We start from the raw sequence: 23,500 nt of genomic DNA on the forward strand, positions 1-23,500 counted from the left end.
ACTAATAAGACTACTATGTTAGATAATTTAAAGCTTTAGAATAAGAAAAAAAAATTATATACAAATTTATAATAATCGCTTTTCTAAATAATTACTGTTCTTGTTATAGTTTATAAAAGGTTAACTAGCAATTATAAAATAATAAAAATATTTAGGATATTAATAAATCTATAAGTATTAGTGAGTCTGTTTCTTATTTAACGTTATGTTTATAAAATCAAAGAATTGTTCTTCTAATTTTGAAATAATTTAGCTTTATCAACATTAATTCTTTAAATATTTTTTAAACTAAAAGCTTAATATTTTATAAGACACTTTATTAATGACTGTACTGTTTTCTTTTTGTTGAGCTATTTTGCTTTTACTTTTAGATAAAGCCAATTATATTAAAGCTCTATGTATTAAAATTAAACAATAATTTACAATAAAAAGTACTTTTAGCTGTTTTGAAAAACAACATTGTTACAACACAACAGTCTTTATAATTTCTTCTTCTTTTTTATACTTATATAATTGACAAAAACATTGAAAAACCAACAGTTATGAAAATTAAACTTTACATCGAACCAAATTGTCTCATACTTCTTCTTCATTATTTTTTTTAAATATCCTGCCAAATTAATAGTATTCTTCTCTTTTTTTTTTGTACAACAAATAAGCATTGAAACATATTTATTTATGCATAGCAAAAACTTGTAAAGTAAAGATAATTTTTTGAAAAACTGTAAAAAAAATTTGTCGTAGTTTTTGTACAATTATACTGCATGAAACTTGTCTAGTGACGTGATATAATAAAATTCGCAAGTACTAGTGTTATTTTTACTTATATTAACAAAAGCCGTTTGAGATTTGCCTAAATATTTTCAACATTCTGTAATTTATATCATCACTCGTAATAATGATGAAAATTTATAACTTTAATTGCGTATCATCAACGAATATTGCTCGAATTAATACCTGAATTTTGTCCGGAAACTCAAACAGTGATTAATTCATTTGTTTGAAATATTTTTCTTATTTACGGTTTTTAATTAATGATCCAAATGTCAACGTTTGTTAAAACAAAAAGGCAACAACTTACTTAGTTAGAAGTGGGCAGCGTAAAGCTTTTTAAAAGTTATCTAAACTTTATAAGTTTAAGCTTTTACATAGCTCCAATAACTAATGATTCTTTTAAATGATAACTTTAGACCAACTAAAAATTTTCTTAAACTTCAATTTATAATTGACCAATAGCCAATTATTTTGTCAACAAGTTTAAACATTTCTAAAGGTTGAGCAGATTATTTTAAAACAACTACTTTGTTTTTTTTTATAAACTTTTAGTCTTGTGTTTAAACTGAACTATCCTAAGCACATTGCAGAAGAAAATTAAAGTATACATTAAATCAAAATTGTTTTGTATACCTTCTACTTTACTTTTTTGAATACCTTAAAATAATTGCTAACTTTTAATGTTTTCATGTAACAAAAATATATTTTGTTTTTGATTGTTATTACTTATACAACATACTTACTAATAATACTTGTATAATATAAGTTGATCTACTCGAAAAGAAATTGTTAAAAGTTATCATAACATAACAACGGCATGTGTGTTGTTAAGTGACGTATTTTAATAAAACTTAGAACCACTAGCTTTATTTTAGTATATACAATTTTTCTGTTATGTAGGCAAGTAAGATGAAACTGTAACCCTAATTTCTAATCACTTGTAAAGGTGATAAGATTTTAAATTATCAAAGACTTTGAAGTATTTAAATAATTTATTTATATATCAACTTGTACATAAATGCAAGCATTAATAAAACCTATTTCTTAAAGTAAACAGACTTAATAATCCCTAAAATAATCAGTATTAATTTAAAAAATATTCTACTTTGTTTAGCACGTAAATACTGTTAACTAATAAATTAAAGCTTTGAAAATCAATAATATATTTTATTTATATTTTTTTACTTAGTGAGTTTTTTTTTTGTTAAAATTATTACTTTAAGCTCATGTTTTATTTAAGTAGAATAAAAAAATATCTAAAATATTAAAAAACATTTACTATGTACTTAATTTATATTTTTTACTAAGTTAAAGTGATCAATCGGTCCGACTGAATTTGTCTGACTAGTGACAAAAATCTCACTAATTTTTTGTCAACTCCACAATTTTTTGTCACCGAAACCCGGTTTTGAACAAAATATTAAATTTGCACATCTTTATTTAATTTAACATGTATAAACTTGTACCTTGTTGTAAAATAATGAATTGTAAATTAATAACTTATTTTAACTGAATTTATAACTAAAAATGTTCCACTTACTTCATATCAATATAAACCAATAAATAGTATTAACAGCTAACATTCAACTTTAGAAAGTTATACTTGTAGACAAAATAATTGTTTTGACAGCTATTTTTAGAAGATTTACAGAGTTGGAAAGATTAATTAATACCTACTCTTAATATTTTTTTACATTTTCTTTTTTGAGGTTTTCATAATGTTAAAACAAAATTAAAAAAACGAAAACTATAAATATCTTACGAGTAAAACATAAGCTAGACACTTTTTCAAATTGTCAAAAAACTTTCATAACTAACTGTTTTGAATTCCGTAAAAAGATTGGTTAAACTTGAGAATATTTCCAAAAAAAAAAGCCCAAAACAAATTGTATTTGCATAATAAATTTTTAAAATAAGATTCTCGTTTATTTAAAATAGAATTGTTAAGTGTTTTCATATTTTTTAACAGCTGAAACTGCATGCAAATAATTTACTGACGTAATATAATAAAATACCAAAACACTTACTTCATTTTAGTATATATAATCATAGTAAGTTCATCAGCAAGCGGTGGTATTTATTGAAAATGAAGTTTTTAATCACTTACGAAAGTGATATAACAAATTTTACTATACAATTTATTAATAAAACGTAGCATCACCTCAACTTAAACATTATTGCAGTATTTTTGTAAGTCTTTATTTTAATGTAGATTGATATAGTCTAAAAGTTTGAAAATTGCTTAAATTTTTATGAATTCAAACTTGTTTTGTTTATCAATAACCTTGTTTTAATACTTTATTTTAGTTTTTCGGCTTTAAAAAAATAATAGATTTGAAAAATATTTTTTGATTAAAACTTTGATTTAATAAAGATTTACACATGCCAGGTTTGCCACAAAACCTGGAATCCTGGAAAAAGCTAGAATTTGAGAAATATTGAAAAAAAAACCTCGAGTTTTGAACAGTTTTTACGTGTTAAGTGGAAAAGTTTCGATTTAACACGAAAAATCTATCATATTGATGATATTTTCGTAGTCAGCAAATACTTTTTTATTTAAAAAACACATTTAAAGTAGCTTTACGATATTGTTATACTACTTAACACAGTTTTTTACCTTAAACTAGACTTTACCTTAAGAAATTCGAAAAATCTGGAATAAATTTCTCAAAAACCAGTTGCAACCCTTACATGAATATTGATTAAGTATTTTAATCAATTTTAATAATCAAAATGTTTTACAGGAAAACCTCTCTGTAATTAAAGTTTGTAGCTGTCACAAAAATTATTGAATTTCTACTAATTTTAAACAGCTGTAAGGCAGATTATTTGAAATACAACTAGTTAGGGTACCTGCTTAATAGTTTAATTTCGGTTCTCTGGCATTCAAACAAAGCTAATACTTAAAATAAATGCGTTTAACCTTTTTTTTTTGTCTGAACTTTCATTAGATTCAATATTTTTTTCTGGAAAATTTATTATTATATATTTTACTTATGACCAATGTTTAAGTTTGTTCATTTTTACAGGAAAACGCACTACAGTCGAAACTAATAAGTTTGGAATCAGATTTGACCAGAATGAAATCAGAAAATCTCGAAATTAAAAGGTCTAAGGACGATGTTAGTGATTTTTTAGTTATATATTTGTTTTAAATATCTATTATTAATCTAACATGTTTTAAAAACAAACTCAAATAAGTAGAATAAAGCTTCATAAGCTAAAAACTTAAATTCTAGTGATTGAAGTCTTATTTTAATTTACTTAAAATTATAAATTGTTGAAGTTTTGAATTATAAATAAAGTAAATTTTAAAAAAGAAAAATAAAATTAAACTTATTTTAATGTAATAAATTTATAAGAACTAATGACGGTTCAAGTTTGTTTCAATAAAATATTTATAGCCTTGAAATGTTTCATAAAAATTCCCCTAACACAAAACTGCTTTCAGGCGGTGCGGAAATGGCAAATGCGGTTTGATGACGTCAGGGAACAATTGGACCAATCGGAGAAAAGCATCACGTCAATGAGAAGTTACGTGGATTTTCTAAAAAGCAGTTACAATCAAGTTTTTACAAAATAATAAATGTGACTCCACCTAGACTCGAACTTAGAACCTATCGATTATAAAGTTTTATTAAACGAAATGTGACTCCACTAAGACTCGAACCCGTGACCTATTGATCTATAATTCCTATATGTTAATAACTTTAACAAGTCGAAAATTCTTAATATTTGATGAAAGATTTAAGTTAAACAACTTTTTAAAGCTTTTTTTTTGGTGAAATAACTCTTATATTTTAAATATTTATTTTTACAAGTATAAGTTAAAAAGGATTTTTATCTAAGGAATTTTTTAATTGCTTGCTTCAAGTAAATATTACAAGTTAAGTCTCGGTTTTTAATTATATAAAATAAACTTTTATTTTAACCTTACGGTTTTTTTAGCTGAAAATAACACAAAACTAAATGAAAAAGTAATTAACTCTGTATTTTATAAAGATAATTATAATTTTATAACGTTTTATTAAAGATAAGAATCTATCTTGTATACATACAAAATATCATGAAAGTTAATTCACCAAATTTAAATCAATTATTTTACTAGTACTTTATCTTTAAAATAATTTGATCAATTTCTTATTGTTTTGTGCCTTTAACCTAACACTTTTTTAAAAATCTAACAACTTTTTTGTTAAGCTGCTTAGAAATTCTGCTTGAAAAATTTTAACACAGTGACTTTATAATATTGACCAAAACACTTTTTTTTAATTGTTTTTAACTTTCTATTTCGTCCAGGTTTCTACCAAACTGTGCTTTTTTATAATTTATATAATTTTTTTTTGGCTAATAAATTATTACAAAAATATTTGTGTTAATTTACAAAAGTTTTTAAAGTAATATTGTTATTAATTTTTTTTTTCTAATATCATATGTAATATAGTTATTTGTAATAACTAAAAAGTATTGATAAATTTACTGTAAAGTAAAATGCTTATTTATGTTCTAACAAAAGTTCAAGTAAATTTTATTATTTTTACCCGGTTTTATTGAAAAAAAACTCTAAGACTTTTTAGGCACTGAGCTATTTATGTTTATGTAATAAATAAAAAATAATAATGCCTGAAAATTTAAACAAATTTATGATTTTGCGTACCCAAAATTTACAACAAAAAGTATGAGTTTAATTATTAAAAGATTATCGTCATGTGCGTCTTAACTTATGATAAAATATACTGCATTTAAGTTGTTTAGTGACGTAACATGATATACTTTTAAAATACTTATTTCTTTTTTATATAAATTCTAAGCTTATTATTAACTGTAAAGATTCCGCACATCCAAAGTTAATTTGTGAATACTTATAAAATTTTACAAATTTTAGCGACCGAAATACTTTTATAAATTTTTTCCGGAATATTAACACAATTAATGAGAAAATTTTATTACTGTATCAAATAGGTTTAAAGTTTTTCTTAACTTCGATTTTGAGAAAGTTAAACTTTTTTTAACCGTTTAAATATTGTTTATTAAAATTAAATCTTTATTAAAATTCTTTGAATATCAGTATCTTCTTTTAGTTTTATTATACTAAAATGTTTTAAATATTATATTTTACAGATGCTTCTAAAAAAAGATCTAAACGAACTAAATTTGTTGGAATATAACAGCGACAACTTACTAAGTTTCTATTATAATAAGATTTTAAACTTTTTCTATATTAGATTAATTATAAAGTTTGACATAAACTTCAAGTACTAGTACGATTAAAGCTTAGCAAAAAATCCATCGAATTGTAACTAACTTAACACAGAAAAACAATCTAAAAATATATATTTTTTTAATTAGTGTTAAGTTTAATTTGCAAATAATTATATTTTACAAACATTTTTTACACTAAGTACTTTTGTACATTTTTTATATATTATGTTTATAACTTCTATGTTAAGTATTGTATTTTTAATTTTAAACTACGGCTAAGGAACAAATATATATCAAATTGATACCAAAAAAATTGAGCACAAGTGCATATTTGATTAAAACTTTTTCTGAGAGTAAACAAGAATGTTGTAAAATACTTAACATATTTCGTTTTTTATTAAATAACACTTTGTTTAATGTGGAAAGTATGAGCTAAAATCAAATTAAGCCTTAATAATCAACATTTTTTATTATCAAAAGTATTGATTTTAAGTTTTTTGAAGTTATATTTTTATATACAATCTAATAAAAATCCAAACAAAGAGTCCGCAATAATAAAATAAAAACAGTTTGTTAACTACTAGTTTTATAAAATAAGTATTTTTTGAACTGAAATATTATTAGTATTAGTACGATTAAAACCTTTCTTTTTGAATATTTTAAATTATTACTATGTAAAAAGTGCTAAAGTGCTTAATTATAATAATTTTTTTTTCGAAACTCTTAGTCATAAAAATTTACAAAGATGCGTTAGAAACTCTTTTCCGTACATAATTTAGCACTTAATACATTTGTATTATTCTATTGTATATTTAACTGCTCTATGTCTTTTTTTTCAATACCTGTTAAATTGCAAACGTACTAAAATATATTTAAAGTAATTAACATTAAAAGAATTTTAGAAATAAATTTTTTTTTATGTAAATGTGCAAAAAACACATTTAACATTTTTTTAAATCTAAATATTAATTTAAAGTTTTGTTATCGTACATAGTTACATGCGTAAATTGTGTATTCGTATCAAAACTAGTAAGATTTAAAAAAGTTTGTATATCCATTGTTTGTTGAAGATTCTAAAACTTTAGAGACTTCGGTATAAGTATTAATCAGAGTACATGTACACGTTTTATACAAAGTTAAATTTCTAAATAATTCATACTTTACTTCTCCTAGTTTAAAACAATTGGAAACTTTCAAAAAAGCTTTTCATTATCTTATTTATTTTTGAAATGATTTACAGAGTTCAAAAAACTATTTATGACAACAATGTTGATAACTGCTCTTATTTTCTAAGGCTGTCATAACTCAAAAACAAAGTTGGAAACCTAACAGTATGATATTAACTGAACATTGATCCAAAATTGTTAAATATACCTTATACAATTTTTTTTTTTGAATAACTTAGGAGCGAGCTTATGTTTAATTGCTTTTATAAAAAGTCATAAAAACATGTTTTGCATTTAAAACAATAAAAATATTTTGCATTTCAAACACGTATGAAATATGAGTAGATTTATCAAAACAATAAAAATTATCAAAGTTTTTGAACAAATATATTGGAACTTAAAATGTTTAGTGACGTAGTTTAAAAAAATACCTATAGTTTAACTTATTTTTATGTATAAATTTAGTTAGTTTTTTATAATAAGTTGCATCTCATATTTAAAAAAGAATTTTTGTAATCACTTGTATAAGTGATAAAAATATTCATAAGTAACGACTCGAAAAGAAACATGTACACGAATAATTATTATTGAGGCTTGCATATATATATATTTGTGTATATTTTTATGTATAAATTTAGTTAGTTTTTTATAATAAGTTGCATCTCATATTTAAAAAAGAATTTTTGTAATCACTTGTATAAGTGATAAAAATATTCATAAGTAACGACTCGAAAAGAAACATGTACACGAATAATTATTATTGAGGCTTGCATATATATATATTTGTGTATAAAAATTTAGCAGACCTTTTCTTAAAGTAATTTATTATAGTCTAAAAGTTTTTGAATAATTTTAATTTTTTGTAAACTTATACTTTTTTGAAGTTTCAGGTAATAAATTGTATAAATTAGTGAAACTTTGCCTTTTAAAAAGCACTTTTGTTATACTTAAATCTCTGCATTTGCAGTTTTACATTTTTTAGTGTTTTATTTTTTATAAGATTATGCTAACAGATTACTAACTTAGTTTTTTTTTTCAATTAAAAAATATGAAGTCGATAAACTGACTATTGAAATATTAATTTGTTAGTTTTTTTAGACCTTTTATTCATTGTGTTTAGTTTTGAATTCTTATTTGTAATAATGAAGACTATTTAATGTTACACGTTGTATGAATCCATTAAATTTTATAATTAAACGAAAACAGTTTTAAGTAAATTAAAATTTTGTATTTTACAAATAAACAACAACTCTGATGTTAAATTTTTAATAATCTGATAAATTATTAATCTCATTAAACAGTTTTTTATAATTTAAACTACTTACAACATCAGTTGTTACTAAATCTCTTAAGTTTGTTATTTGCTACTGTGACAAATTTTATAGATTTTTCTCGTGTAAAATTATTTTATTCAGATTATTTAAAATACAGCTGGTTTGATATTTTCATGGTGTATTTTAGTTTGTTGGCCTTCAAAAAAGAAAGTTTTAACTTTGATTATACATACATATATATTACAACATAAGTACCACAAAATAGACTTCTGCTTGGAACAATTGTCTCTGCCAATACGCTTCTTCAGCCAAGTATTCAATAAAAAGCAATTTTTTTAAGACAAAAACTAAATTATACAAAAATTATCCATTACACAGTAATAGAATAGTTAGTTCATTTTACATATATAACAAACATATAATACTTATGTTCTTTACTTAAATTAATTCCATATTTGTAGGAAAACGCTATAAAGTTAAAACTAATAAGTATAAACTAGGTTTGACAAAAACTAATTGGAAAGTTTATAAATAAAAATGTCTTAAGACGATGTTAGTAGTTTTTAAATAAATCTGTGTTTTTATTATTTAATACTAATCGTTGAAATACTTTAAAAATTGTAGTTTAAAACTTCAAAATCAAATATCTAAAATTTTGATTTTTAACTAAGTTTTAAATGTCCAAATTAATTGATATGCTTCTAGTTTTGAAATAATCAACGAATAATGAGTATTTAAATTAATTATATTTCTAAATTTATATATGCTAATACTTTCAGTATTATATTAAACTATTGTTTTAAAGTTGGGTTGGTACATTCTTTTTACTGAACAATAATTACTGTTGTACATATTTAAAGTAAGTATTACAAAATATTAAAATTTTTAAAACTTTGTGCACTATTTGTTGAAGTTCTTAAAACTGTAAAAATAATTAAGTTTCATTCAAGACTAATGTACTTATTTTATATCACACTAGCAGATTATAGTTTCAGGGTTGCCAAAAAGCCTGGAGAACGTAGAACTTGAGAATATTTAAAAAAAAACCTGGAGTTTTGATCAATTACTGAATCTTAAACAGCTTTTACTTGTTAAGTAGTAAAATATCAGTTTCAAACAAAGAATCGATCGTATAGACAAAGTTTTTTTTTTGTCTTCATCAAACATTTTTTTATAAATAAACTCATTTAAAGTAGGTTTACAGTATGTTTTCAATGATGTTATACTACCGTTCACAGTTTATAAGCTCAAACTTATCTTTAAACTTAAAATATAACTAGAAAATACCTAAAAACTTGTATTTTTAAAAACCTGGAATATTCTCAGAAAATTTAGAAACAAAATTCTCGAAAACTACCGGCAACTCTAATGTAAACTAGCAGCTTATAGTTCCCTTAGTTTGTAACAAATTAGATCTGTCAATAAAAATAATTATTTTGTTACCAATTTAAAGTTTTTACAGCTTAAAACATATTATTTTGAAACATTCAATTTAAAACTTTGTCTTTACTTTGAGACTTCAAATTTGGGACTTTATAAATTAACAAATAAAATTTGTTAAAAAAAACTTTAACACTATTCAAATCTAAATTAAACTTTTTTCTAAGTAGCTTTACTATTTTGAATAACTTGTAATCATTTATGTGTTATATTATTTCTTAAAACAACTATACGCAGAACTATTTATTTTTATTATAAACTGTGTTGAACTCTAAGTATATACATTTAAAATATGTAAAAAAAGCTTGCTGTAATTTTTGATAAAAAATTGAATTGTTTAATGACGTAATATAGAAAAAAACTCAGAAATACTGAATTTTTTGTCGTGTATTTATAATTGGCGATATCTGATGTAATTGTTAGACAAAAAGTTACATTATTTATAATCACACGTACAAGTGATTAAAAATTATGATAGTCGACGACTCGGTAACATTTGTATATGTTATTGATAATAATTCAACTTAAGCATTAGTGCAAATGAAAGTAAACCTCATTTCTGAGAGTAAACAAGAACAATGTAAAATACTTCTAAGGTTTTCCTTTTTCATTAAGTAATACTTTGTTTAATCTGAAAGATGCAAGTTGAATAAATTAAGTCTTAATAGTCAACTTAAATTACTATTGATAGTATATGTTTTAAATTGTTTAAACTGATAATTTTATTGATGTTTTCCAATAAAAGTCCATACAAAAACGCCCGTTAGAATATAATAACAAGAATTTGTTTAGTTATAATATTATATTAAAAAAAAACTACTTTGTTAATATGTATTTCTTTAATATAAAAAAACTAGTTAAATTTAAAACATTAGGTTAATTTTAATTTTGTGTTAAGTTAAATGGTTTTTTACATTACTAGAAACACTTTCGTAGACACTTCGCATGTTTTTAATTTTTACGCACTATGTTTAAAACTTTTTTTGTTAAGTAATTTACGTTTAATTGATATTTATGTAGTTTAGAAGTAATCAATGAACAATGAGCATTAAACTTTTTTTTTTTTTTTATAACTTTTTATGTAAATAATTCAAGTATTGTAACTAACTATTGTTTCAAGGTTGTGTTGTCACATACTTTCGACTGAACAATAAATACTGTAGTACATATTCAAAGTTTGTAAATTAAAAATTTTAAACAAGTTAAAACTTTGTGCACCATGTGTTTTAGTTTTTGAACCTTGAAGAAGTTTCAATCGAGGTCATTGTACTATTTTTTTAAATATAAACTAGAAACTTGTTGTTGTCATAGTTAGAAACAATTTAAAGCTTTAAATAAGAATAATTTGTATTGTTAAGAATTTAAAAAGTTAAACACATTTAAACAAATTGTTTTAAAAGTTTTTTTAACTTTGAGTCTTCTATTTTCAGACTTTTTAAATTCACGAAAAAAACTCATAGAAAGATTTAGTACTTTTCAAATCAAAACAAAACTTTTTTAAGGTTGTTTATCTTTTGAATTTTGGTTAACTTATAATCATTTAATATGCTGGATAGAATAACTATACACAAAATTATTCACTTAATATTACAAACTATCCTAAACTTTAAGTTAATTTATTTTTTTAAATATGCAAAAAAAAATAGGCCGTAATTTTTGAAAGCATTTAATTAGAATTATTTAGTGACGTAATATAATAAAACTCAGAAATACTAACTTTATTTTCATATATATTAATAACAGGTTCCTAATCTCATTTCTATATATAACTTCATTATTTATTTGTAATCACTTGTAAAAGTGATTAAAAAAATTTTAGACCTTGACTATAGAAAAAATACAAATTGAAACCGAAACTTGATCGTAAATGCAAATTTAGATAAAACATATTCTGAGAGTAAATAAGTACGTTGTAAATTGTTTATAACATGTTTTGTTTTCTATTAAATAATAATTTGTTTAGTCTGCAAAATATAAGTTGAAATCAAGTTAAACCTTAATATACGACTTTTTTTTTAAGTACATTTTATCAAAATTTTTTATTTTAAGTTCTTTGATATTTTTATTGATATTTACAAATAAAGATACATAAAAATTTCCGTCTGAATAAAATAAAAACAATTTGAAAGTACTTAATTTATAAAATAAGTCTTTTTTATACTTTAACTTGACAAAATTTTTAGTACTAAGTAAGTATAAAACCTTAGATTTTTTGATGTTTTTTCAATTATAATATTGTAAAAAGTGCTAAGTTATGATAAGCTGTTTTCTTTCGTTAACTTTTGGTCAGATTAATTTGCAAATGTGTTCATTAAGAAAATTTAACACTTTTTAACTTTTAAACTGATACTTTATTTGAATTTTTTTAGGTTAATTAACAAATAATGACCTTTAGAAATGGTAGTTTATTGTAAATGTTTAGACAAAATAATTTAAGTAGTTTAAAACCATTTGACTATTATTTTAAAGTTGTGTTATCAAACATTATTGTTTAAGTGAAACCTCAAAGTTTCAAATTAGTTCAAGTTTATTCATTGTTTGTTGAATCCTTGAAAATTTTATAGACTCAGTAAAATATCTAATCAGAGTCAATACACTAATTTTTTATCAGATAAAAAAGTAAATAACATATCTTGTAGTTATCCTAGATTAAAGTAAGTCATAACTTTCAACAAAAATAACTTTTTCAACCGTTTTGAAAAGTTTTACAGGGTTAAGAACATTATTACACAACAGTATTAATAACTATTGCTATTTTTTGAAGCTATCATAAATCACAAGCAAAGTTTAAACTTAACAATTATGAAAATGAACTTAAATTGATCTAAATTTTTTTATATATATTTTACACTATTATACTTTTTCAACACCTTAAAAAATATTGATTGTATTTTTAAGTTTTCAATAAAAAAAAGCATATAAAGTTTGCTTTTACAAAACAAATACTTAAAAAATATAAGTTTATTTATTCAAAAACAAACTTTAAAATTTTTTTTTGAATAACTTGAACTGTATTTGAATTGTTTTTAGACGTAACAAAATAAAGAAATACTTACTCTATTTTCGTATATAATTTTTTTTCTGTTGAAATAATAAATTAATTAAATAACAGTACTAATAGTTTATATTGTTTTTTTAAGGTCGCATATTTTTAAAATTTATCTTGAATTTAATGAAGTAGTTTTAAAACGTTTATACTTTATTAAACAATGTTAATAAATCAAGTAAAACTGTTTTAATCAATATTTTCTTTAAGTTGTCATACTAAAATAAGAAGTCTATTTTGTTGAAATTTTTTATTTATAGATTAGAACAAAAACACTTGCCAGAATATGATAAAAACAACATACTAAGTGCTAGATTTTTTTTAATATTCTGTGTTAAATTATTTGTACAGTTCAAAAATTTCTTAGTACTAGTAGTTGAAACCTTGTCGCAAAATTAACCTTTGCTACTAAAACCTTTAAACCTTTGCTACTAAATTTTCAAAGAAAAGCTTTATTTTTGTGAGGTAATTAATATTAAACTAATGATTTTTTTTCGTAGTTTTAAAATAATACATGACATTTTTTTTCTTATAACAAAAATTTACCTAATAGATTTATATACTTTGTAAGTTCATTATTTTACAATATTTTCGACTCCAAACCAAACATATGTTGTTGTTTGAAAATATATTGTAACGAACCCAGGCTGGTTAGGGTTGTTACCTTTTAAAGCTTTGCTTCTTTTTTAGCCACACAAGTTGAGCGTTCAACTCTGAAAGTACTATCTGAGCTACTCATTACAACTAATATCACAAATTGTTAATAGTTATTTACTGCCGAAAATATATAACAAATTTTAACAATAACCGTGATCAAGAGTTTTATTAAACAAAAGCAATGCAACAAACGCATTTTTTTTAAACAACTGGTAACACAAATCAAAGTGAACATAAATACTCTTTAGCGCCAATTTAGAAATAAGTGTGGTAAATCAAAATCAAAAATATAAAAGACCGATTTGTTACAGTATAGTTTGAAGTTTATAAAATTTTCTTAAAGTTTTTAAACCTTAATGAGAAAAAAAAAACTTTTAATTAAAGATTTTAAAGCTTTAGTGACAAAATGAACTTCTAATTTAAGTTATTCCACTAACTTTATATCAATAAAAACAAGTTAATATTTTTAACAGTTCATAAATTTCTTAAACTTAAAGTAATTTGTAGTTTTCGACAAATTATACTGAGTTAATAGATTATATAATGTTTATTTTTTTCTAATTGTTCTAATTGTTTTATTTCAGGCTATCACAAAATAAAGAAAATAAAATAAAACTAAAACTATTGCAATATAACAAATGAAAATTAAACTAGATATTCTAGTTAAATGTAAAATATATTTTCTAAATTAACTGTTTTGATTTTCTGTTTAAAACATTATATTTGATAACTTTTTATAAAACAAATAAGCAGTTAAGTAATTATTTTTGGATAAAAAACACTTATAAAACATGAGTTGATCTATTCAAAAATATATTTGAAAATGTTTTCCTAATTTTGATTAACTGAAACTGCATTTTGATTATACACTGACGTTATATAATTAAATTGCAAAACACTTACTTTATTTTCCTATATATTAACCGAGTGTAACTTTAATTGCAAATATTTCTTAGCAAACTCAAATTTCTGATTACTTACTAAAGTGATTAAACTATAGTAATATGAACTACTATAGAAGAATTATACCAATAATTATTATATTACCTTAACTTACACTTTAATGCATATTTTAGTCTTTTTTTTTAAATTAAATCAATATAGTCTAAATGTTTAAAATACGTTTCAATTTTTATAAACTCACACTTAACTTTATTTTCACATGATAAATATTATTAGATAGTTTTAAATTTATTCATAAAAAACTATATTTATTTTTTCTAAAAATGTGTAAGTTAATGTAAAAAATTATTACAAACCATTCTAAAAATAAGTATTTGTCTTTATTATAGTTTACAAATAGCTAATCCGATACTTTTAAATATTCAACATACTTAGGGTATTAATATTGCTGAAATTTTTATTGACTTTTTTTTTAGGGTAGGTTTATAAAATCACATGTTTATTTTTCTAGTTTTATAAATATCAATCGAGTAACTAAACGTATGAACAGTAGTTTTTTAATATTATGTATACTAAAACTTGAATACTTTATAAAAACTTTTTAACTTCATAATGTTTGTTGCACGTTTGATTAAAGCTATCATGGTGTTTATTATAAAAAAACAAACAGATAAATACTAAATACCAATATAAACTATAATGAAACGTATTTTTCAAAGTATGCATTTGTCCTCAAAATTTATTTAGGTGTGCATTCAATGTTATGAGTATCAGATACATTTTTATTAGTACATAAGTTATGTTATGTTGTAGTTCAAGCTGTGTTTTTTGATAATTATTACTACAGTTTTTAACTGTCAACACAACTAACAACTTAATTGCGTTAAGTAAATTATTTTCTAACAGCAGAAGTTGAATAAAGTGTAAACTTTTTTTTGACTTAAGGATTTGAAAACACAATTGCTAACCTAAAAGTTGTAACTCATGTTTACTTTTTAATGATTACTAATCAAATTCAAATTTATTTTAATAGGAAAACACGCTTCAGTCGAAACTAATGAGTTTGGAGTCATATTTGACAAGAATTTAATCGGGAAATCTAAAAATTAAAAGGTCTAAAGACAATGTAAATGATTTTAAATTATATATTTGATATTATTACTTAATACTAATAAAACATATATTAAAGTAGACATAAATGTAGTGAGAATCTTAAAACTAAATTTTTAGTGATTAAAATATTATTAATTATAGTTAATCTTATAAAGTGTCGAAATTTTGAATTAAAAATAAACTATACTCGAAAAAAAATTCGAAGTTAAGTCTTTAACACTGTTATTATCATAAGAGATTAATGTTAATTAATTTTCTTAAAAATATTAAAGTTTTTCCAAATTAAAATGTTTTTATGTTTTTTTCTATTATATTCGTCTGAACTTAGGAAAGTCTAAGTTTTATAAAATAAATTATTTACCACCGCTAGATTAAAAAGTATATATGGTATGCTTTAAAAAATTTACTTATTAAGACATGTTCTCTATTACCAACAAAAACATCGGCAGAAGTCTGCAGAGCATAAGCCTGGACTTTCGTGAGACAAGCTCAAGTTTAACAAAAGGCTTGATCATACCATTCATGTTCTATGATCATGTTCTATGTATAATAATTAGAAATATATAACTTTGGGTGTAAAAGAAACAACATCTAATTATAAATTTAAAACATGAATAAAACATTGAAAAGTAAAAAATAACCTAGAAAGCAAATAAAAAAAAATTCTAAAAAATTGTTTGACTTAGACAAGTGGTCACCAAAGTGTACACTAGTGTATACTTAGAATTTAGTTTAAAGTGCACAAAATTTTCAGTGTGCATGAGAATCTTCAGGGGTATGCGAAATTTTTTTATTACATTTATTTATTTTTAACTTACACTAGTTTATCTAGATTAGTGATAAAAAGCAAAAAAAAACCCTAAAAGAAAATTAATCAAACTAAACCAAACTACTTAAAAAAAGAGAATTAAAATATGTTTTTGTTCAGCTGTCCACATTTACATACTCGCGGTTCGCATTCTATTCAAAAAAAATTACGTGCTCGCGGGCCGCAGATTTACTTTTTAAGGGCCGCAGCTTGCCGATGCATGGTATATATATATGTATTTTTTAAAAGAGTTACATTTAATTTCTTAAATATAAACTTTCTTAGTTTTTTCTTTCAATTTTAGCAGTTTATAAATAATACTCTATGTAGTACTTAACTTTTTTTACTTAGATGTTTTGAAAAACTATAGTGTCAACAAAAATTTCTAAGCTTAATTTATATATTTATCCTTTAACTTAAAAAATTTAACTGTAAGTTTTAGTTAATTTATTTTTAAAATTATTTTCTAAAAAATTAAGCTACATGTAAATTGTTAAAAAACATAAATATATTTATCAACTTATTTAGTAGTTAATTTTTCTTTTAACTAAAAATGTGTTTGGCAAATATTCTTGACGAAAAATAATTTTGAACAGCAAAATTAAAAATATATACACAAAAAAAGCTGTTAGAGTGTTCTGTTCAGATATATTTTAGGCAGAACACCGTGACAGCTATTAGGCATAAACATAAAACTGATATATATACGCGTCAGTTAGTTTTAAGTGATAACTTGTTGGTAAATATTCGGTAACGTGTGAGATTATCGTAAACAACTAAATGAGTTTCATTCGTTAAGTTATATTACAAAGAAAAATTAATAAAAAGTCAAGTTTATATTTGATAATTTAAAACTTAAATGCATAAAACAATCTAAAAACAGATATCACAAAGATGTAAACGTTTTTATTAATTTCTCATTTTATACTGATGTTTAGTGTTTTAAATGTCTTTTTTATTAAGTAGTTAATTTTGGTAGCAATATACTTATGGTATACATTATACACATGTATTTATAAAAATAGTTATATCCTAAATATCAACATTCATTAAACCAACTTAATTTTTTCTTTCAATTTTAGCAGTTTCTGAGTAATACTCTATGTAGTACTTAACGGTTTTTTTGCTTGATTTTTTGAAAAACTATAGTGTCAACAAAAATTTATAAGCTTTATTTTTATATTTATCCTAAAACTTTGAAAAACTTAACTGTAAGTATTAGTTAAATTGTTACAAAATTATTTTTAAAAATAGTTACTGAAAAATTAAGCTACATGTAAATTGTTAGAAAACATATATATATTTATCAATTTATTTACTAGCTAATTTTTATTTTAACTAAAAATGAGTTTGGCAATTATTCTTGACGACAAATGATTTTATGCAGAAAAATTAAAAATATAAACACAAAAAAAGCTGTTAGGGTGTTCTGTTTAAGTATGTTTTAGGCAGAACACCGTGACAGCTATTAGGCATAAACATAAAACTGATATATATACGTGTCAGTTAGTTTTAAGTGAAAACTTAATGGTAAATATTCAGTGACGTGTGATATTGTCATAAATGATAATTAAACTTCGTTCGTTCAGCTAAACTACAAAGAAATATGAATAAAAAATAGAATTTACATTTGATAATTTAAACTTTAATGCATAGAACAATTCAAAAACAGGTATTACAAAGATGTAAGCACTTTTATTGTTAGCTCATTTTATACTGTCGTTAAATTTTTTAAGTGTCTTTTTTATTAAGTAGTTAATGTCGGTAGCAATATATTTATAGTATACAGTATACACATATATTTAAAAAAATAGTTATATTATATATCAACATTCATTAAACCAACTTAATTTTTTCTTTTAATTTTAGCAGTTTATGAGTAATACTCTATGCAGTACTTAACTTTTTTTTTGCTTAGATTTTTTGATTAACTCTAGTGTCAACAAAAATTTATAAGCTTAAAGTATTTGAAAAAATACCTGTAAATATGGATTAAAAAGTTACAAAGTTTCTGTTAAAATTAATTACTAAAAATTTATACTACATGTAAATTGTTTAAGTTAAATATGTCCCGACCAGTAATACAACTAATAAGACTACTATGTTAGATAATTTAAAGCTTTACAATAAGAAAAAAAAAATTATATACAAATTTATAATAATCGCTTTTCTAAATAATTACTGTTCTTGTTATAGTTTATAAAAGGTTAACTAGCAATTATAAAATAATAGAAATATTTAGGATATTAATAAATCTACAAATATTAGTGAGTTTGTTTCTATTTTAACGTTATGTTTATAAAATCAAAGAATTGTTCTTCTAATTTTAAAATAATTTAGCTTAATAAACATTAATTCTTTAAATATTGTTTAAACTAAAAGCTTAATATTTTATAAGACACTTTATTAATGACTGTACTGTTTTCTTTTTGTTGAGCTATTTTGCTTTTACTTTTAGATAAAGCCAATTATATAATTTCTATCAATATATTTAATTTTAGCTTCAAAAGCTCTATGTATTAAAATTAAACAATAATTTTCAATAAAAAGTATTTTTAGCTGTTTTGAAAAACAACATTGTTACAACACAACAGTCTTTATTATTTCTTCTTCTTTTTTATACTTATATAATTGACAAAAACATTGAAAAACCAACAGTTATGAAAATTAAACTTTACATCGAACCAAATTTTCTCATACTTCTTCTTCATTATTTTTTTAAAATATTCTGCCAAATTGATTGTATTCTTCTCTTTTTTTTTGTACAACAAACAAGCATTGAAACATGTTTATTTTTGCATAGTAAAAATTTGTAAAATAAAGATAATTTATTGAAAAACTGTAAGAAAAATTTGTCGTAGTTTTTGTACAAACATACTGCATGAAACTTGTTTAGTGACGTGATATAATAAAATTCGCAAGTACTAGTGTTATTTTAACTTATATTAACAAAAGCCGTTTGAGATTTGCCTAAACATTTTCAACATTCTGTAGTTTATATCATCACTTGTAATAATGATGAAAATTTATAATTTTAATTTTATTTCATCCATTTCATCAACGAATATTGCTCGAATTTACACCCGAATTTTGTCCGGAAACTCAAACAGTGATCAATTCATTTGTTAGAAATATTTTATTTATTTACGTTTTTTATAAAAGGTCCAAATGTTAACGATTGTTAAAACAAAAAGACAACAACTTACTTAGTTAGGGGTTGGCAACGTACAGCTTTTTAAAAGTTATCTAAACTTTATAAGTTTAAGCTTTTTCATAGCTCCAACAACTAATGATTCTTTTAAATAATAACTTTCGAACAACTAAAAGTTTTCTTAAACTTGAATTAATAATTGACCTATAATCAATTATTTTGTCAACAAGTTTAGACATTTTTAAAGGTTTAGCAGATTTTTTTTATACAACTAATTTGTTTTTTTTAACCTTTAGTCTTATGTTTAAACTCAACTATCCTAAGCACATTGTAGAAGAAAATTAAAGTATACAATAAATCAAAATTGTTTTGAATACCTTCTAATTTACTTTTTTTTGAATACTTTAAAAAGATTGTTAACTTTTGATGTTTCCATGTAGTAAAAAACTATTTTTATTTTGATTATTATTACTTATATAATATACTTACTATAAGTATTGATATTACTAATAGTATTCGTATAATATAAGATGATCTATTTGAAAAAGTTGATAAAATTATCATAACTTTTGAACAATTAAAACGGCATGTGAATTGTTTTGTGACGTAATGTTAAAAATTTCAGAACCACTAACTTTATTTTTTTAACTGTATTTTTTTCTGTGATGTAAGCAAGTAAGTTGACACTGTTTCCTTAATTTCTAATCACTTGTAAGCGTGATAAAATTTTAAATAATAAATGACTTGGAAGTACTTGAGTATTTTACTAATACATGAACTTTTACGTAACTGCAAGCATTAATAAAACCTTTTTTCTGAAAGTAAACAGAATATTTAAAATAGTATTAATTTAAAAACATTATACTTAATTTAGCACGTAAATACTGTTAGTTAATAAATTAAAGCTTGGAAAATAAATAATATATTTTAGTTATATTTTTATACTAAGTAAGTTTTTTTGGTTAAATTACTAGTTATTGTTCATGTATTTTATATTAGATCTGAATAATACAAACTTACTAAAATATAATAAAAACAGTTTACAAAGTACTTAAATTATATTTTTACTAAAATATTAATTATACTTTTCGACAAATACTTTAGTTTTAGTAGGTAAAAATTTGGTCACAATTATTACTAATTTAAGATAGAAAAAATTTTACTTTGTTGTAAAGTAGTAAATTTTAAATTAGTAGCTATTTTTTTTCTAGTTTAGAAATAATAAACGGGTTTTGAGTTTTTAAAACAACAATTTAACCGATAAGTTTATATAAAAATACATCCAACATTTAAAAATGTATTTAACTTTTATTCATTTGTAAAATGTTTTAAAATATGTTGTTTGAAATTATTAAAATTTTTTGAATTTTATGCACTTTTCCTTGGGGTTGTTAGAGCTTTAGTGACATAATGAGCTTTTAACTAAAGTCTTTATACTAACTCTGTATCAACATAAATTAGTAAATAGTTTTAACAGCTACTAATTTAATTTTAGAAGTTTGTATTTGTTCACAAAGTAACTGTTTGACAGCAATTTTGAAAAGTTTTGCAGATTTGGAAAATTATTTAGTACCTTTTTTTTATTATTGTTGTACTTTTTTATTTTTTGAGGCAATCATAATGTTAAAACAAAAATTAAAAAACAAAAATTATAAACATCTTACAAGTAAAAAAAAACTGTACACTTTTTCTAATTGTCAAACCAATTTTTTTGTTTAGCTCTTTTGAGATCCGTAAAAATTTAGTTGAAGTTTATAAACTTTCATAAAGCAAATAAGCACAAAAAAAAAGTAGTTTTTGCCTAACAAACATTTTTCAAATTTATTTTAATTTATTCTAAATATCGTTGTTAAGATTTTTCATAATTTTTGAACAACTGAAACTGCATGTAAATAACTTAGTGACGTAATATAATAAAATACCAAAACACTTACTTCATTTTATTATGTTGAACTTACTAAATTGAACATTGAACCTTAGTATTTTTTTAAACATAAATTTATAATCACTTATAAAAGTGGTAAAACTAATGTTACTAAACAACTTATTAGAAAATTTATCATCACTTCAGCTTACACATTATTGCAATATTTTTGTAAAACTTTTATTTTGAATGTAGATTGATATCGTCTAAAAGTTTGAAAATTGCTTTAAATTTTATAAATTCAAACTTTCTATGTGTTTCAGATACCTTACTGCAATATTTAAATTTTAATTCTCTGACCTCTAAACAAAATTAATCTAATCTTTGTTTTTTTATATTTAAACAAAATCTGAAATCCTAAAAACCTAGATTTTAAGAAAAAAAAACTGAAATTTTAAATAGAAATCACTAAAAATCCTTGATTTTTAAGCAATTTTTATACTTTAAGTAGTAAAATTTTGATTTATACGAAAAACCTACCATAAAGATTTTTTTATTTGCATTGTCAAAATTATTTTAATTAAAAAACACACTTTAATAAAATTTACAGTATATTTTAAATATTGTTATACTATTTAACACAGTTTTAAACCTTAAACTAAATTTTAAACTAAAAATTTGCCAAAAACGTTTATTTTCAAAAACCTGAAAGAAATTTCTCAAACACGTATTTAGTTAATACGCAACCCTGGTATGCGTATTAACTAAACTAAAAATATTTTTCAGAAAAATCTCCCTGTACTTAGAGTTTGTACCTATCACAAAAATTATTGGTTTCTTAATTTTTTAAAATAAATGTAGGCAGATTATATGAAGTACAACTAGTTAGATACATTTTTAATGTTTTATATTTCAGTTTTTTTGGTGTTTAAAGAAAACTTATATTAAAATGAATGCATTAACTTAGTTTTTTAATCTTATTTTCATTAGATTCAAATTTTTTCTGGAAAATTTATTGTTATATATTTTACTTGTAATCATTTTTTAAACTTGTTTATTTTTACAGGAAAACGCTTTACAATCGAAACTTATAAGTTTGGAATCAGATTTAACCAGAATTAAATCGGTAAATATAGAAATTAAAAGGTCTAAGGACGATGTTAGTGATTTTAATTATATATCTTTTTAAATAAATGATATTAATCTGACACGTATTAAATCAAAAAAGTAGTAAGAAGCTTCATAAGCGCAAAACCAATTTTTCAGTGATTGACGTCTAATTTTAACGTAGTCAAAGTTATAAAGTGGTGAAGTTTGGATTTATAGTTATTTATTTTAACTATCTTTAATTTTAAAATTTGGAATTCAAAATAAAATAAACTTAAAGAATACTAAAATAGCGTTTTTTTAGTTTTTATTTTAATGTATTTAGTTGGTAAGAACTCATCACAGATTAAGTGTTTTTAGATTATTTACAACCGTTACAATGACTTCATTTATAGCAACTTCAATGTGTTACATAAAAATTCCCCTAACACAAAACTGTATTCAGGCGGTGCGGAAATGGCAGATGCGGTTTGATGACGTCAGGGAACAATTGGACCAATCGGAGAATAGCATTACGTCAATGAGAAGTTACGTGGATTTTCTAAAAAGCAGTTACAATCAAGTTTTTACAAAATAATAAATGTGACTCCACTTAGACTCGAACCCAGTACCTGTCGATTTATAATTCTTATAATTTAATAACTTTAATAAGTCAAAAATACTGAATACTTGATGAAAATTTATTTTAATTCACTTTTTAAAGCTTGTGTTTGTTAAAAATAATCATACTTTTTGAATAGTTATTGTTATAAGTACGATATAAAAAATAAGTTCATTTTTTTTTTAATTTTTTACTTACAAGTGACTAAAACAAATTAGATTTCACTTGTTAATTATATGTAAATTTTTTTATTTAAACTTATAAAAAACTTCAACTAAAATTTATGCAAAACTAACTGAAAATATTATCAAACATTTGTATTTAAAAAGATATAAACACTTTTGTAACATATTATTAAAAATACAAGCTATGTTGTATGCATACAAAATATCAT

The 23,500-nt window shown here is 22.2% G+C and overlaps 1 protein-coding gene across 1 annotated transcript in view; it reads left to right on the forward strand.

Annotated features, from left to right (window-relative positions):
• The window catches only part of LOC145835645 (outer dense fiber protein 2-like), a 133,976-nt gene that overhangs the window by 84,778 nt on the left and 25,698 nt on the right, over nucleotides 1-23,500 (forward strand). The window contains exons 20-23 of the mRNA XM_082943324.1: nucleotides 3,804-3,896; nucleotides 4,226-4,342; nucleotides 22,465-22,557; nucleotides 22,951-23,067. Coding sequence (XP_082799450.1) covers nucleotides 3,804-3,896; nucleotides 4,226-4,342; nucleotides 22,465-22,557; nucleotides 22,951-23,067 — 420 coding nt within the window. The remainder of the gene's footprint in view (nucleotides 1-3,803; nucleotides 3,897-4,225; nucleotides 4,343-22,464; nucleotides 22,558-22,950; nucleotides 23,068-23,500) is intronic.

The sequence above is a fragment of the Thalia democratica genome, chromosome 5 (assembly GCF_965202585.1).
Source record: "Thalia democratica chromosome 5, ktThaDemo2.hap1.1, whole genome shotgun sequence".
In the NCBI taxonomy this organism is placed as follows: domain Eukaryota; kingdom Metazoa; phylum Chordata; class Thaliacea; order Salpida; family Salpidae; genus Thalia; species Thalia democratica.